Genomic DNA, 18,235 nt, shown 5'->3' on the forward strand with positions numbered 1-18,235 from the left:
CCAGTCAATATGGGGAAAGTTGAAGTCACCCATAACAACAACCCTGCTACATCTGTATGTTTCCAAACTCTGCCGGTGTATGAGTTCTTCAATCTCCCTACTGCTATTAGGGGGTCTGTAGCAAACCCCCAATGAGGTGGCTGCTCCCTCGCTATTCCTAACTTCCACCCAGACTGACTCAGGAGACAAACCTTTCTCGACAAACTTAGTTTCTGTAACTGTGATGCACTCTCTGATTAGCAATGCTACACCCCCTCCTCTTTTTCCACCCTCATTGTTCTTTTTAAACGTTCTAAACCCTGGAGCATCTAGCAACCATCCCTGTCCCTGTGAAACTCACGTCTCTGTTATGGCCACAACATCATAGTCCCAAATACCAATCCATGCTCTAAGTTCCTCTCTTATTTCTGATACTCCTTGCGTTAAAGCAGACACACTTTAACCGATCCCCTTGTTTCATCACTTGAGAAACCTTCCCGATAGATTCACTACATCCTGTCACTGTCCCATATGTAACTACCCCCCTCACAGATATGTGGCTCTGATTCCCACCTCCCTGCCAAACTAGTTTAAACTCTCCCGAACCACACGAGCAAATCTCCCACCCTGGACATTTGTGCCCCTCCAGTTCAGGTGCAACCTGTCCTTCATGTACAGGTCCCACCATCCCCAGAAGGTATCCCAATGGTCTAGGTATCTGAAGCCCTCCCTCCTGCACCAGCCTCGCAGTCACGTGTTAAGCTGCACTCGCTGACTGTTCCTCACCTCACTATCCCGTGGCACCAGTAGCAAACCTGAGATCACTACTCCACTCATCCAGCTCTTCAGCTTCCAACCGAGCTCTCTGTGATCACTTTTCACATCATCAATCCCTTTCTCGGCTATATCATTGGTGTCAATATGTACCATGATTTCTGGCAGCTCACCCTCCCCCTTCAGAATCCTGTAAACCCGACCTGTGACATCCCGGACCCTGGCACCAGGGAGGCAACATACCTTCCAGGAGTCCCGATCCTGACCACAAAATCTCCTGTCAATCTGTCTAACTATTGAGTCCCCTATTACTAGCGCTTTTCTATTTCCCCCCTTCTCTTCTGAGCCTCAGTGCCAGAGACCTGACAACTATGGGGTTCCTCTGTTAGGCTGACCCCACCAGCAGTATCCAAAATGGTATACTTATTGCTGAGGGCAACGGCCACAGGGGATCCCTGCTCTATCTGTCAGTTCCCTTTCCTCCCCCTGACAGTAACCCAGCTGTCCTTATCCTGTGTCTGGGGAGTGACCACGTCCCTGTACATCCTCTCAATTTCTCCCTCAGCTTCCCAAATAATCTGCAATTCATCCAGCTCCAGCTCCCTAACCCGGTTTTCAAGGAGCTGGAGTTGGGGCACTTCCTGTAGATGTATTTGGCAGAGACATGTGCAGTGTCTCTCGCCTGCCACATTCTGCAGGAGGAACATTCCATCGTTATCACTTGGTCTGACTAATCAAATGCATTCCTGGCTGGTCTCCCACATCCCACCCATCCCTACACTTGAGGTCATCTAAAAGTCTGCTGCCCACATTTTAGCTTGCATAGGGTCCCATTTTCTATCACCCTGGTGTTCATTAATCTACATAGCTTCCTGTCAAGGAAAATCTTGATTTTAAAAATGCCTTTTTGTAAACTCCAACAGGGCTAGAGCACTGAGACAGCCTCCTTGCCCAGCCCGTGTCCACCAGCCCGTGTCCACCAGCCCGTGTCCACCAGCCCGTGTCCACTAGCCTGTCCACCAGCCCGTGTCCACCAGCCCGTGTCCACCAGCCCGTGTTCACTAGCCTGTCCACCAGCCCGTGTCCACCAGCCCGTGTCCACTAGCCTGTCCACCAGCCCGTGTCCACCAGCCCGTGTCCACCAGCCCGTGTCCACCAGCCCGTGTCCACTAGCCTGTCCACCAGCCCGTGTCCACCAGCCCGTGTCCACTAGCCTGTCCACCAGCCCGTGTCCACCAGCCCGTGTCCACCAGCCCGTGTCCACCAGCCCGTGTCCACCAGCCCGTGTCCACCAGCCCGTGTCCACCAGCCCGTGTCCACCAGCCCGTGTCCACCAGCCTGCAACCTCCACGGATTTGGGACCCAGCTCCTAAAAGGCCCAGCTGCTCCCAGAACAAAAATCTCAATTTCAGGGAAAATTTTCCCAGGACAGATTTACAAAGCCAGGAAATGTTCCAAATCTGTTTTTCTGACTCAAAAGCAAAACCTCAGGCCTTTGTGCTCAATTACAATGGGGTGTGAATGTGCTCTCATTTGAAAGAAGCACCTTGTTCCTTGTCCCAGTCAAGCAGCTCTGGAACTGCAGTCACCACTACATTCAGAATCAATAATGGAGATCCAAGAATAGGTCTCTCATTCCCGCTCCTGTTCCTATTGACTGGATCCACAATCCCTCCTACCTTAGACTCCTGGATCGAGGCCTAATAGTAGGGGAATGGCGTCCCTCTTCATCAGCAACACTGTCAGTGCTACGAAAATGTTTGGACAGGAAGCGAAGCTCATCTGGTGTGGGCTGGAAAGGCAGTTGATGCAAAAGTTCCTGAGAAGAGGAGGACGATGACTGAAAAAGAAGATCACAAAAGAAAAAAAAACTGCATTTGAAATTCACTGAATGAGTGACCAATAGATGTAAACACTGGAGTTAATAACAAATATAGAAAGGGTGAGAAAAGCACAGAGACACACAGGTCTACTCCAACCACCGTCCTCCCCTCCCCCACCTCAATGTGGTGGTTTTATTTGCCAGAACTGTTCTCCCTTTCGACTGAGAACCTGCATTTCCTTTTCCAATCCTTCCAGTCACACTACCCACCTATTCCTTTCCCATCAGCCTCACACACTCACAATCTGTTTCCTGCAACTCTGCTATCCCTCTCCAATCCCACCTCCTACCCTTCTCTCTCCTCAGAATTGTCCATTCTGATTAGATTCCCTACAGTGTGGAGACAGGCCCTTCGGTCCAACAAGTCCACACCAACCCTCCAAACAGTAACCCACCTAGACCCATTTCCCCCTGATTAATGCACCTAACACTCTGGGCAATTTAGCATGGCCAATTCACCTGACCTGCACATCTTTGGATTGTGGGAGGAAACCCATGCAGACACGGTGAGAATGTGCAAACTCCACACAGACAGTTGCCCTTGGCTGGAATCAAACCTGGGTCCCTGGTAGTGTGAGGCAGCAGTGCTAGCCGCTGAGCCACCGTGTGCCCTACTTCAGCCCTTCCTCAGGCTGTCAGAGTAGAGGAGATTGTGAGTCAATGACTGGCGACTTACTGACACAGTGGAGCTGGGGGTGTTAGTTCCATATCCGGATGATGGCAATGAAGCCAAGGACCAGCGACGGCCATCCACCCTGCAACAAGCGAAAAGAACACTGAGTATCAGCTCAACATAATCCTCCCAAAAACTCAGCCAATCCCAACCTAATCCCTCTTTGTAAACCAGATCAAGTCAATCAAGCAACCTCATTAGTCATTCAGCTGAACTGAAATGGGGGCTGGGGTAAGGGGCTGGTGCCGAAGGTCAGCAATTAGGGCTAGCAGCTGGGATTAGGATTTATGAACAGGGTGTAAGGTCAGGGGTCAGGGCACTGGGCTCAGTCTGGGAGGTAATTGGGTTTGGGATTGGTTGGCAGTGCTGAGATCAGGGCTCAGTGCCTGAAAGAGCTATCACAGACTTTCAGTTCGTGAGTGGACCTCAATATGAAGAAAAGGTCAATTGGATCCTAACGAGAGCACGGGTGAACAGGTTGGAAGAAAGATCCTGTTAGAATCTGTGAGAAATAGCGTCTGAAAACAAGTAGAAGAAGCCAGGACTGACACCAGGAAATCTGGTTGATGATACACGTTGACAATGTCTGAAGTTTCCCTCAACACTTTGCTGCTTTCACTGATCAGTTCAGTCTCGCTGAGGACAGTGATGCCGGACTGGGATACGGGGAGGCGACAGATAATGGAGGAGGAATTTTCACTTTTCCGATTGTCAAAATTTTTTCCCATGGACCACCAGACAATCTTTCAGCTTGATGCATGTATTCCACACACAGCAATTCATATTTACCTGCGAGCAAACGGGAAATTAGGAGCGGCGTTGGTGTAGGAACTCCTCGGACTGTCCAATGGACTCACAGCTAAATTAAGATCACAAGCAAATTGTTGGAGCAACATATCATTTAAAAAAAGACAGCACTCAGTTCAGAAAAAGTGAAAATGGAATTACATTCATCCCATCACACAGGACAGCTACAGCATAGGGTCAGATACAGAATAAATTCCCTCTACTCTTTCAAACCGAAAGGAAAATTCCCACTGCACTTTCCCTGTCAAATACTCCCAGAACAGATACAACACAGGATTTGATACAGAGTAAAGCTCACTCTACGTTACGTCCACCAAACAATTCCAGGACAGAAATAGCACAGAGTTAGCTATAGAGTAAAGCTCCCTCTATACTGTCCCCATCAAACACTCCCAGGACAGAAATAGCACAGAGTTAGCTATAGAGTAAAGCTCCCTCTATACTGTCCCCATCAAACACTCCCAGGACAGGGACAGCACAGGGTTAGCTATAGAGTAAAGCTCCCTCTATACTGTCCCCATCAAACACTCCCAGAACAGGGTCAGCACAGGGTTAACTATAGAGTAAAGCTCCCTCTATACTGTCCCCATCAAACATTCCCAGGACAGGGTCAGCACAGGGTTAACTACAGAGTAAAGCTCCCTCTATACTGTCCCCATCAAACATTCCCAGGACAGGGACAGCACAGGGTTAACTATAGAGTAAAGCTCCCCTGTACGATGTGCATGTGATCAAAGTCTTCAGATAAACCAAGAGAAAACTGTTGGAAATACTTTTCCTTTAAAGTTTAGAATAAAGTCACTCTGGAATTTACATATCAAGGAGTAAAGTCTCTAGACAACAAAATACATTGTGTTCCTTTCATCTGTTTTCGCTCACGTTAGTTGTCCCATGCTACAGGGAAAGTATTTGTCTCATTGCAGTAATAATAAGCCTCCAGTGATCCAGACATGCTCAAGCAAATCCCCACTGGTGGATAGCTTTGAGAACGTACTTCACAAATCATCAGTTCCTCGTGAGCTGTGCTACACTCCAACAAGTTGCTTCTTACTAAAAAAATCCCAATCACATTTCCATATGAGTGAATTGTTCCCTTCATTGTCAACTCCAGATGTGCTTTCTTTGTAAGGGTGACCATTAGCATCTGTTTTCAGGCTCTCAGATCAGGCCAGATGTAAACCTAGCTGTGGAGAGTCCTGAGCAAAGGGCCTTTACCCAGTTTTCAAAGTCTGTTCAAAGTCTCTACTTCAAAGAGGTACTGATAGTAATTTAGACACACATCATATAACAGTAAGAGTAGATTCATAGAGTAATACAGCATGGAAACAGGCCCTTCGGCCCAAACTGATCCATGCTGACCACGGTGCCCACTCAGCTAGGTCCAATTGTCCGCATTTGGCTCACATCCCTCCAAACCCTTCCCATCCATGTACCAATCCAACTGTTGTTTAGATGTTGCTATTGTACCTACCTCAACCACTCTCTGGCAGCCCACTCCATATCAGCACCAATGTCTGAATGAAAAAGTTGCCCCTCAGGTCCTTTTAAATCTTTTCCCTCTCACCTTAAACCTATGCCCTTTAGATTTCAATTCCCCAGCCCTGGGAAAACAGACTATATGTATTCAGCTTATCTAGGCCCCACAAGATTTGATATACCTCAGTAAGGTCACCCCTCATTCCCCTACATTCCAAGGAATAAAGTCCTCTCCCTATAACTCAGGCCTTGCAACATCTCCGTAAATTTTCTTTGCACTCTTTCCACTTTAACTATGTCTTTCCTATAACAGGGTGACCAAAACTGTTATACAATACTCCAAGTGCGGCCTCACCAACAACTTATACAAATGTAGCATAACGTCCCAACTCCTTTACTCAATGCCTTGACTGATGAAGGCCAGCATGTTAAATGCCTTCTTCACCACCCTGTCTACCTGTGACACCACATTCAACGGACTATGTTCTTGTACTCCTCGGTCCCTCTATTCCACAACACTCTTCAGAATCTTACCAATTATTGTATAAGCCTTAGCTGAAAATATGTTGCTGGTTAAAGCGCAGCAAGTCACGCAGCATCCAAGGAACAGGAAATTCGACGTTTCGGGCATAAGCCCTTCATCAGGAATGCTCCATTCCTAATGAAGGGCTTATGCCCGAAACGTCGAATTTCCTGTTCCTTGGATGCTGCCTGACCTGCTGCGCTTTAACCAGCAACACATTTTCAGCTCTGATCTCCAGCATCTGCAGACCTCACTTTTTACTCGATAATTGTATAAGCCTTACCTTGGTTTGACTTTCCAAAGTGCAACACCTCACATTTATCTGTATCGAATTGCATTTGCCAATCCTCAGCTCACTTCCCCATCTGATCAAGATCTCGCTGTAATTTTTGATAACCTTCTTTGCTATCAATGATACCTCCTACTTTTGTATCATCCACAAGCTTACTAACCATGCTTTGTACATTCACATCCGGGTAATTTATGTAAATAACAAATAACAAAGTTCCCAGCACTGACCCCTGTGGCACACCACTTGTCTCCAGTCTGAGAAACCATCACCCTCTGCTTCCTACCATTGAGCTAATTTTGAATCTCATTAGCTAGTGGGGGAACACTTCAGCGGTCAAGGATGTTCGGCCTCAGATCTTCAAGTAAATTTCCTGCAAGATAGACTTTGGGATACACTTCACACAACACCAGGTTATACAGTCCAACAGGTTTGTTTGCAAGTATAAGCTTTCAGAGTGCTGCTCCTCTGTCAGGTAAAAGCCAGAACTTCTTTCAAGCCACTTTCCTGAGTTAAGTTAAGGTTTTAAAAAAAAGGTGACATCTCAGCTCAGACAATGCATTAAAGGCGTGAGGTTAGAGTCAGTTTGTATTCTAATCTTGAGTCAGACTGGTTCTATTTCCAAAGTAGAAATTTATAAAATGTCAAATGGATTATAAAAAATAGTGACTGCATACATATTGTGTGCTTTTTGAACAAAATAGAACGTGTGATGTTACTGTTGTGTGATTTTTAACTTTGTCCACCCCAGTCCAACACTGGCACCTCCATATCATTCAGGATAGTCTGCATTGTTGCGTATCCATAGATCCAAGGCCGAATGCCCCTCGCCACTGGCCCTTCCCCGACTGGGTCACTTCAACAACACAGAGTGGCCGAGCAGAGGCTGATAGCCAGGTTCGGTAGTCATGACGATGGTCTCAGCTGGGACCTTGGGTTCATGTTGCACTACAGGTGACCCCACCACACGATACACTCTCTCACTCACACAAACACATTCACACAGACCGTCTCTCATACACACACTCTTTCTCACAGACGCACACAATCACATGGACACATGGACACTCTCAGATGCATGGACTCGGTCACACACGCACTCTCTTCATTTCCCTCTCTCACACACACAAACACACAATACTCTCTGTCCCACTCTGTCACACACGTGCGCTCTCTCCCCTTCTCTCTCTCTCACAGACACACACTCCCGCTCCCCCCTCTCCCACACACACAGATTCTCTCTCTCAACCTCTCTCCAACACACACACACACTCTCCCTCTCCCCTCTCTCTCTTACACACACACTCTCCCCTCTCCCCCTTTGTCTCACACACACACACACTCTCCCTCTCCCCCTCTCTCCCACACATACACACTCTCCCTCTCCCCTCTCTCACATCCACACACATACACTCCCTCTCCTCTCTTTCTCTCACACACGCACACCCTCTCCCTCTCCACCTCTCTCTCTCTCACACACACACACTTTCCCTCTCCCCTCTCTCTCACACACACACACTCCCTCTCCTCTCTCCCCACTCTCCCACACACACACACTCCCAGTCCTCTCTCTCTCTCACACACACACTCCCTCTCCCCTTGCTCTCACACACACTCTCCCTCTTCCCTCTCCCACACACACACACACTCTCTCTCTCCCACACACACACTCTCCCCTCTCTCTCACACACACACACACGCACTCTCCCCTCTCCGCTCTCTCTTTCTCACATACACACACACTTCCTCTCCCCTCTCTCTCACACACATACACACACACTCTCCCTCTCCCACACACACATACTCTCCCTCTACCCCCACTCACCCACACACACTCCCTCTCCCCTCTCTCACACACACACACACACACACTCTCCCTCTCCCTTCTCTCACACACACTCTCTCCCTCTCCCCTCTCTCGCACACACACACACACACACTCTCCCTCTCCCCCACTATCACACACACACACAATCCCTCTCCCCTCTCTCACACACACACACACACCCTCTCCCCTCTCTCGCACACACACACACACTCTCCCTCTCCCCTCTCTCTCCCACACACACACACTCTCCCTCTCCCCTCTCTCTCACACACACACTCCCTGTCCTCTCTCTCTCACACACACACACACACTCCCTCTCGCCCTCTCTCCCCCACACACACACACACACACTCCCCCCCCACACACATGCACGCACACTCTCCCGCTCCCTCTCTCTCACACACACACTCTCTCTCCACCTGCTCTCTGACACATCTACACTCTCTCCCCCTCTCCCCCCCACACACACACTCTCTCCCCCTTTCTCATACGCTCACACACACTCTCTCCCCCCTGTCTCTCACACACACTCTCTCTCCCACACACACACAATCTCTCTCTCCCTCAATCTCTGTCTCCCACATGTACGCCGTCTCTCCCCCCCCTCATACACACACACACACACACACACACTCACACACACACACACACACACTCTCCCCCTTCACACACACCACACATACATACATATTCTCTCTGCCCCTTTCACACACACACTCTCTTTCCGCGCCACTCACATACACATCTCTCCCCCCTCCCCCCAACTCTCTCACACACACACACTCTCTCTCTCCCCCTTCACCCACACACAAACCTCTCTCTCCCCCCTTCACCCACACACAAACCTCTCTCTCCCCCCTTCACGCACTCACCCATACTCTCTCCACCTTCACACTCACATACTCTCCCCCTTCATACACACATAAACACACAAACACACACCCTTCCCACCCCCCCTACACACACACACACAATCTCTCTCTTTCCTCCTCACATACAAACTCTCCCCTCTCCCTCTCTCTCTCTCACCCACAAACACACGCACACACACACATACGTACATATAAATCAGTGGGGTGAATTTGTATTTGCAGATACATTCTATTTGTTCAAAAAGCACACAACTTGTAGACAATAGACAATATGTGCAGGAGTAGGCCATTCTGCCCTTCGAGCCTGCACCACCATTCAATATGATGGCTGATCATCCTTAATCAGTATCCTGTTCCTGCCTTATCTCCATAACCCTGGATTCCACTATCCTTGAGAGCTCTTTCCAACTGTTTCTTAAATGACCATCAATGTGACATTTTATGAACTGCTCCTTTTGAAATAAAACCAGTCTGGCTCCAGTTTTAGACACAGACAGACTCCAAACAACGCCTCATTGTCTGACCTGAGGTGTCACCTCCTTTATATTGGTAACAGCTTAAGTTATATTGAGGCAGTGACTTGAAAGAAATTCTGGGATTTGCATATTAATCAATCGAAACCTGCATCTCCATTCTAACTGATTAAATATGTAAGAGCCATTTTGTATGTGTTCAGTTTGTTAGCCTGAGTTGTATGACTCCTTGATGCTTTCCTTATAGATTCTGCCTCTATGGTCTTCCTGTCTTATTAGCACCTGATGATGGAGCAGAGCTCCAAAAGCTAGTGTTTCAAATAGACCCATTGGACTATAACCTGATGTTGTATAATTTTGAGCATTCTAACAAGAGCAAGTTTTGACAAGATTTGCTTGTCAGGCTTGGATGCAGGTTTGCTCGCTGAAATGGAAGGTTCTACAAGATGGTAGATGGAGTCTAACTAGCCACAAAACGACATGACCCTCTCTCACTAGTATCCTTACATACAGATGAGGAAGGACACCACTTCGACTGGGACAATGCATCCATCCTAGGACAAGTCCAACAGAGACACACATGAGAATTCCTAGAAGCATGGCATTCCAACTCTAACTCTATCAATAAGCACATCGAGTTAGACCCCACCTCCCACCCCCTGAGAAAAAGAACAGGAAGTGACATCACCAACCCAAAGAAACCCAAACAAATAAAAAGAAAGCAGGAATTATCAGCATTGCTTCACCTGGAGCCCACTGAAGATGTTACCTAGGAGGGTAACAAACCATCTGGAAATGAACCTTCCAGCTTAGTGAGCAAATCTACACCCAACACAAAAAAAAATGGAAAACTGGAATCAAACGTTGGCAGCACTGAGTCAATAGAGACCAATCAGAAATCCCCGTTTTGAAATCTGCAGTTGGTCAGCCTTGTGCCTTGCATTCATTTGCTGGTTTTAGGGTTTCAATGTGAACTTCATACAGGAACTATCGATATCATTGTAGAATATTTGGGGCTCAAATATTGATCAAAGGGATCTCCAAAAAGATTCAGGGTATGGAGCTTAATTCAAAGTAACCTCTCCCCTCAGTAATGGCACTGACCTTCACAACAACAATAGTATTGATTTGAAATGGATCAGACAGTTTTCTTACCTGTTGGGACAGAAAGCGGTGAGAGTGGCCGAGAGAGACTGGGTGATGGGGAGCTGACCACCAGGCTCTTCCTGTTGCTACGGCAACTGAGAAATCAAGAAAAGAACATTCAACCTGAGACTGGTCAAAAATATTGCAGCATCATTAAAGTAGGAAATGTTGAGCAGTTGGATCATGCAGATCCACAAATACAACCGGAGTTTCATGTACAGTTTTATATAGTATGCCTAAATACATTAGAACCTGGTCAGAGATGGCTCATTCGACTGATACTAGGGACAGGCAATAAATGCTGATCAGCCAGCAATGTCTGTGTTCCACAAGTAATGTGTTGATGTTAAACCTCCTTGTGACTGCATAGATCCATTCATATTTTCCTAGTCTGTGTCATATTCCTTTCTTTAACTCCCCGTTTAATTCTAAATTTTGACAGCTCCCAAAATCTTGAATACATTACCAGCTCCTAAACGCATTCCCAGCTTTTCCCACCCTGTTTGTATCCTTGCCACTGAACCAAAGTTTCAGTTGATGCCCTTCACGAGTGTGACGAAGATAGCCTTTCTCTACTTTCATTCTTGATCTATCTGCAGTATTTCATAAGACATAGGAGCATAGAATATAGGACCATTGAGCCCATTGAGCCTGCTCTGCCATTCAATGTGACCATGCTTGATCAGCCAACTCAGTCCTCTGTTCCTCCTTTCTACAACATATCCTTTGATTCCCTTAGCTCTAAGAATTATATCTATATCCTTCTTCAGTCTTCAATGTTTGATCTTACCTCTGGCAGAGACCTCCACAGGTTCACCACTCTCAGGGTGAAGAAAGTTATCCTCAACTCTGTCCTAATCATCCTAAGCCATACCTTAGACTGTGACTCCTGGCTATGGACTCCCCGGTCATTGGGAATATCTTTCCTGTGTTACCCGGGATAATCCTGTTAGAATTGTATTAGTTTTTATAAGATTCCCCCACATTTTTCTCAACTCTGGTAAATATACTCCTACCTTCAGTAAGGCGTACGACAAGATTCCCCATGGGAGACTGATTAGCAAGGTTAGATCTCACTGAGTGCAGGGAGAACTAGCCATTTGGATACAGAACTGGCTCAAAGGTAGAAGACAGAGGGTGGTGGTGGAGGGTTGTTTTTCAGACTGGAGACCTGTGACCAGTGGAGTGCCACAAGGATCGGTGCTGGGCCCTCTACTTTTCGTCATTTATATAAATGATTTGGATGCGAGCATAAGAGGTATGGTTAGTAAGTTTACAAATGACACCAAAATTGGAGGTATGTTGGACAGCAAAGAGGGTTTACCTCAGATGACAACAGGATCTGGACCAGATGGGCCAATGGGCTGAGAAGTGGCAGATGGAGTTTAATTCAGATAAATGTGAGGTGCTGAATTTTGGGAAAGCAAATCTTAGCAGGACTTATACACTTAATGATAAGGTCCTAGGGAGTGTTGCTGAACAAAGAAACCTTGGAGTGCAGGTTCATAGCTCCTTGAAAGTGGAGTCGCAGGTAGATAGGATAGTGAAGAAGGTGTTTGATATGCTCTCTTTTATTGGTCAGAGTATTGAGTACAGGAGTTGGGAGGTCATGTTGCAGCTGTACAGGCCACTGTTGGAATATTGCGTGCAATTCTGGTCTCCTTCCTATCGGAAAGATGTTGTGAAACTTGAAAGGGTTCAGAAAAGATTTACAAGGGTGTTGCCAGGGTTGGAGCATTTGAGCTAAAGGGAGAGGCTGAACAGGCTGGAGCTGTTCAGGAGGTGGAGGGGTGACCTTGTAGAGGTTTACAAAATTATGAGGGGCATGGATAGGATAAATAGACAAAGTCTTTTCCCTGGATCGGGGAGTCCAGAACTAGAGGGCATAGGTTTAGGGTGAGAGAGGAAAGATATAAAAGAGACCTAAGGGGCAACATTTTCACGCAGAGGGTGGTACGTGTATGGAATGAGCTGCCAGAGGATGTGGTGGAGGCTGGTACAATTGCAACATTTAAGAGGCATTTGGGTGGATATATGAATAGGAAGAGTTTGGAGGGATATGGGCCGAGTGCTGGCAGGTGGGACTAGATTGGGTTGGGATATCTGGTTGGTGTGGACGGGTTGAACTGAAGGGTCTGTTTCCATGCTGTACATCTCTATGACTCTGTGACTCTATAACCGATCCAGTCTGCCTTCATTCGTCAGACCGGCCAACTCAGGAATCGGTCAAGTAAGTGTTTGCTGCACTCCCTCCATAAACATTACATCCTTCCTCAGGTAAAGAGACTAAAACTGCACACAGTATTCTAGGTGTTGTCTCAACAAGACCCTATGTAATTTCAGTAAGACATCCCTGCTCCTGTACTCAAATCCTCTCGCTATGAAGGCCAACATTTGTTTTATTAACCCCCTGCTGCACCTGCACACTTACTTTCAACTTACTGTTCAGAGAAAGGATCACCAGACCTGAAATGTTAGCTCTGATTTCTCTCCACAGGTGCTGCCAGAACCACTGAGCTTTTCCAACAATTTCTAATTTTGTGCTTACCTTCAGCAGTTGGTATACAAGGGCACCCAGGTCTCATTGTACCTCAACGCCACCCAGTCTCCACTTTTCCCATTGTCTCACATTTCACATAATAATTTTCCTTCTTGTTTTTCCTACCAAAGTGGATAAGCTTCCATTTATCCACATATACTACACCTGCCATATACTACACATATACTACATATATCCACATATACTACATATATCCACATGTACTACACCTGGCATGCATTTGCCCACTCACTCAACTCATCCAAATCACACTGAAGCATCTCTGCAGCCTCCTCACTGCTCACTCTCCCACCCAGCTTTATATCTGAAAACTTGGGGATATTGCATTTAGTTCCCTCATCTAGGTCATTAGTATAGATTGGGAATCGCTGGGGATTGAGCACTGATCCCTGAGGTCCTGCACTAGTCGCTGCTCACTACTCACAATAAAGACATAGCTATTCCTACACTTTGTTCTCAGTCTGATAAACAGCTCTCAATCCATTTCAGTATGTGATCTCCTAACAAACACTCTTTTATTTTATCATATGGGATTTTATTGAAAACCTTCTGAAAATCCAAGAAAACTGCATTCACCACTTCCCTTTATCCACATTTTACACTGTATCCTCAAACATTTCAGGCAGTTTTGTCAAAAACAACTTCCCTTTCATAAATCCCTGCTGGCTCTGACTGTTCCTGCCATTGGCTTCCACGTTCTCTGATAAAACAATGGTCTCTAGTACTTTTCCCAAGACCAATGTCAAATTGATTAGTCTATAATTTGCCATTTTTCTGTACCTCCTTTTTAAAATAGTGGGGTTGCATTAGCTACTCTCCAATCCATAGGAACATTTCCAGAGCCTATAGAATTTTGGATGATGACTGACCAGCAGAGCATCTGTGTTTTTTAGGGCCACTTCCTGAAGTCCTCGGGATGAAGTTTATCAGGGGAACCCCTGCAGATTTGTCTGCCTTTAATCCCATTAATTTTCCCAAAACTATTTCCTGATGAATTACTTTATTTCAATTCCTCCTTTTCATTAAGCAATATGTTAGTGATGTCATTTATATCTTCTCTGTGAAGGCAGAACCAAAATCTGTATTGAATTCGCTTGCCATCTCTTTGCTTCCCATTTATAAATGTTTCTGAATTTAGGAGACCTAAGCATTTTCTCTTCACAAACGTACCAAAGATTTTACTAATGGTTTGTTTGTTCTTGCTTGAATCTAAACTGTTCCCAATCTTCAGGTCTGTTACTTGAATATTCTTGAATTTAATACTGTCTCTAATTTCCCCTGTTAGCCAGAATTTGACTGCATTTCCTATATTATCTTTACACCAGACTGGAACTCTCCTCCATGTAGCATCTTTCCAGGCATGTGTTTCTCTGATATATCCTGTTATTTCTACTCTGACCAACAGGCAGCATTGGTGGTAATCCCAAGATCACTCCCTTTGAGATCCCACTTTCTCCCCATAAGTATCCAGAGTGGTTTTACACACTTGACCATGCCTCCTCCTCCAATGGTTCCTCACCAACTGTTCGATTGGATGTGACTATTCAGTAAAAAATGAGGTCTGCAGATGCTGGAGATCACAGCTGCAAATGTGTTGCTGGTCAAAGCACAGCAGGCCAGGCAGCATCTCAGGAATAGAGAATTCGACGTTTCGAGCATAAGCCCTTCATCAGGAATCTTCTATTCAGATCAGGCACAGGAGACAACCTGTTCCCGAGTTTAGAGGTATGCACATATCCTGAAGCAGACCCACTACCAGAGCCACATCTCCTTCCTCAGCACCTGCCAATGGAACCGACTGATCCCACATGGACTCCGGACTCCGTTCCGACCAACACAATTTGGACCTGACCAGGACAACCACTACCAACAACAAATCCAAAGCTTCCGGAAACAGTCCTCCCTCCGGATCCTCCGGAGCCTCATTATCACATTCAACAATGTTACCACCACTGAATCTCCCACCACCAACATCCTTGGGGTTACCATTTACAGAAACTCAACTGGACTCACCACATAAGCACAGTGGCAGCAAGAGCAGGTCAGAGGCTAGGAATATTGCGATGACGAACTCACGACCTGACTCCCCAAATCCTGTCCATCATCTTCAGGGCACAAGTCAGGAATGTGATGGCATACCCCTCACTTGCTGGGATGGGTACAGACCCAATAACATTCAAGAAGCTTGACAACATCCAAGACAAAGCAACCCAAATCCATAAGCATCCTCTCCCTTCATCACGAATGCTCAGTAACAGCAGTGTGTGCCATCTACAAGATGCACCGCAGAAATTCACCAAAGATCCTCAGACATTCCAAACCCATCACCACTTCCATTCACAAGGACAAGAGCAGCAGATACATGGGAACACCACCCCCGGCAACTTCCCCTCTAAGCCACTCACCATCCTGACTGATATTCCTTCAGTGTCACTGGGTCAAAATGCTGGAATTCCCTCCCTAAGGGCACATTTCCCTGCTGAAGGAGAATCTGTATGGCTTGAGCTTATAAACATCAAAGGGGCAGAAAACAAACATAGGAATTTCCTCCCTAAGACCAGTCTTAATGTCTTAGGGGATATAACTGTGAATGGAGTTGGGAAGGGTTTAGATTAAGATAGGATGGGAAGCTATGCAGAGACACAGATGACAAGAAGTAGATACTGGGAAATTAGAAAGGTGATAGGTCAAGAATTCAAAGGCTAGAACTGAGCGGGACCAGAGTGAACAGGACAAAGCACATGGACTATAACGGTTCAAGGCAGCTCAAACACACCTTCTCAAAGGGCAACTAGGGATGGGTAATAAATGTTGCCCAGCCAATGATACTCATGTCCCATAAGTGAATTAACTAACAGTGATTGACAGTTATCAGCCAGGTTTGTTTAAGCTTTAAACAATGCAAGTTGACTCTGATTGGTCAGGGTATTACGCTGCCAACAGTGAGGGTGCGGTGATGTAGTAGAATCAATACCCAAACTAAACCCACTGCCCCACTCTCTCTCCATAGCCCTTTATTAATCCCAAAACTAATCTCACTGCCCCACCCTCACTCCATAGCCTTTTATCAATACCTAAACTAATCCCACTGCCCTGCTCTCTCCCCATAGGCCTGAGTCAATCCTCAAACTAATCCCACTGCCCTGCTCTCACTCCATTGCTTTGTATCAATCCCCAAATTAATCCCACCACCCCATTCTCTCCCTATGGTCCAGTATCAGTCGCTAACTCATTCCACTGCCCCGCACTCTCACCCAGAGCCCTCTATGAATATCCAAACTAATCGCAATTTCTCGTGCTCACCCCATAGCCCTATATTAATCACAGAATAAGTAGCACTGCCCTGCTCTCTCCTCATATCCCTGTATCAGTCCTGAATTAGTACCACTACCCTGCTCTCTCCTCATATCCCTCTATCAGATCTGAATTAGTACCACTGCCCTGCTCTCTCCTCATATCCCTGTATCAGTCCTGAATTACTTCCATTGCCCTGCTCTCTCATATCCCAGTATCAGACCTGAATTAGTACCATTGCCCTGCTCTCACGTCATATCCCTGAATCAGTCCTGAATTAGTACCACTGCCCTGCTCTCTCCTCATATCCTTGTATCAGTCCTGAATGAGTACCACTGCCCTACTCCCTCCTAATATTCGTGTATCAGTCCTGAATTAGTACCACTGCCCTACTCTCTCCTCATATCCCTGTATCAGTCCTGAATTAGTACCACTGCCCTGCTCTCTCCTCATATCCCTGTATCAGACCTGAATTAGTACCACTGCCCTGCTCTCTCCTCCTATCCCTGTATCAGTCCTGAATTAGTACCACTGCCCTGCTCTCTCCTCATATCCCTGTATCAGACCTGAATTAGTACCACTGCCCTACTCTCTCCTCATATCCCTGTATCAGTCCTGAATGAGTACCACTGCCCGGCTCTCTCCTCATATCCCTGTATCAGACCTGAATTAGTACCACTGCCCTGCTCTCTCCTCCTATCCCTGTATCAGTCCTGAATTAGTACCACTGCCCTGCTCTCTCGTCATATCCCTGAATCAGTCCTGAATTAGTACCACCGTCTTGCTTTCTCCTCATATCCCTGTATCAGTCCTGAATTAGTACCACTGCCCTGCTCTCTCATATCCCTGTATCAGTCCTGAATTTGTACCACTGCCCTGCTCTCTCATATCCCTGTATCAGTCCTGAATTAGTACCACTGAACTGCTTTCACCTCATATCCTTGTATCAGTCCTGAATTAGTACCACTTCCCTGCTCCCTCCTAATATCCGGGTATCAGTCCTGAATATGTACCACTGCCCTGCTCCCTCCTCATATCCCTGTATCAGTCCTGAATTTGTACCACTGCCCTGCTCTCTCCTCCTATCCCTGTATCAGTCCTGAATTAGTACCATTGAACTGCTCTCTCCTCATATCTGTGTATCAGTCCTGAATTTGTACCACTGCCCTGCTCTCTCATATCCCTGTATCAGTCCTGAATTAGTACCACTGCCCTGCTCCCTCCTCATATCCCTGTATCAGTCCTGAATTAGTACCACTGCCCTGCTCCCTCCTAATATCCGTGTATCAGTCCTGAATTAGTACTACTGCCCTGCTCCCTCCAAATATCCGTGTATCAGTCCTGAATTAGTACCACTGCCCTGCTCCCTCCTAATATCCCTGTATCAGTCCTGAATGAGTACCACTGCCCTGCTCCCTCCTAATATCCCTGTATCAGTCCTGAATTAGTACCATTGAACTGCTCTCTCCTCATATCTGTGTATCAGTCCTGAATTAGTAACACTGCCCTGCTCTCTCCTCATATCCCTGTATCAGTCCTGAATTAGTACCACTGCCCTGCTCCCTCCTAAAATCCCTGTATCAGTCCTGAATTAGTACCACTGCCCTGCTCCCTCCTAATATCCGTGTATCAGTCCTGAATTAGTACCACTGCCCTGAT

General features: G+C 46.5%; 1 protein-coding gene across 1 annotated transcript in view; it reads right to left on the bottom strand.

The window, feature by feature from the left end:
• mast3b (microtubule associated serine/threonine kinase 3b) overlaps window positions 1–18,235 on the bottom strand; it is a 205,244-nt gene that overhangs the window by 132,218 nt on the left and 54,791 nt on the right. The window contains exons 2-5 of the mRNA XM_060846498.1: window positions 10,732–10,817; window positions 4,098–4,167; window positions 3,312–3,390; window positions 2,433–2,593 (exon numbers count right to left, since the gene is read on the bottom strand). Of these exons, the coding sequence (XP_060702481.1) occupies window positions 2,433–2,593; window positions 3,312–3,390; window positions 4,098–4,167; window positions 10,732–10,817 (396 nt within the window). The remainder of the gene's footprint in view (window positions 1–2,432; window positions 2,594–3,311; window positions 3,391–4,097; window positions 4,168–10,731; window positions 10,818–18,235) is intronic.

This window comes from Hemiscyllium ocellatum, chromosome 28 (assembly GCF_020745735.1).
Source record: "Hemiscyllium ocellatum isolate sHemOce1 chromosome 28, sHemOce1.pat.X.cur, whole genome shotgun sequence".
Classification (NCBI taxonomy): Eukaryota; Metazoa; Chordata; class Chondrichthyes; order Orectolobiformes; family Hemiscylliidae; genus Hemiscyllium; species Hemiscyllium ocellatum.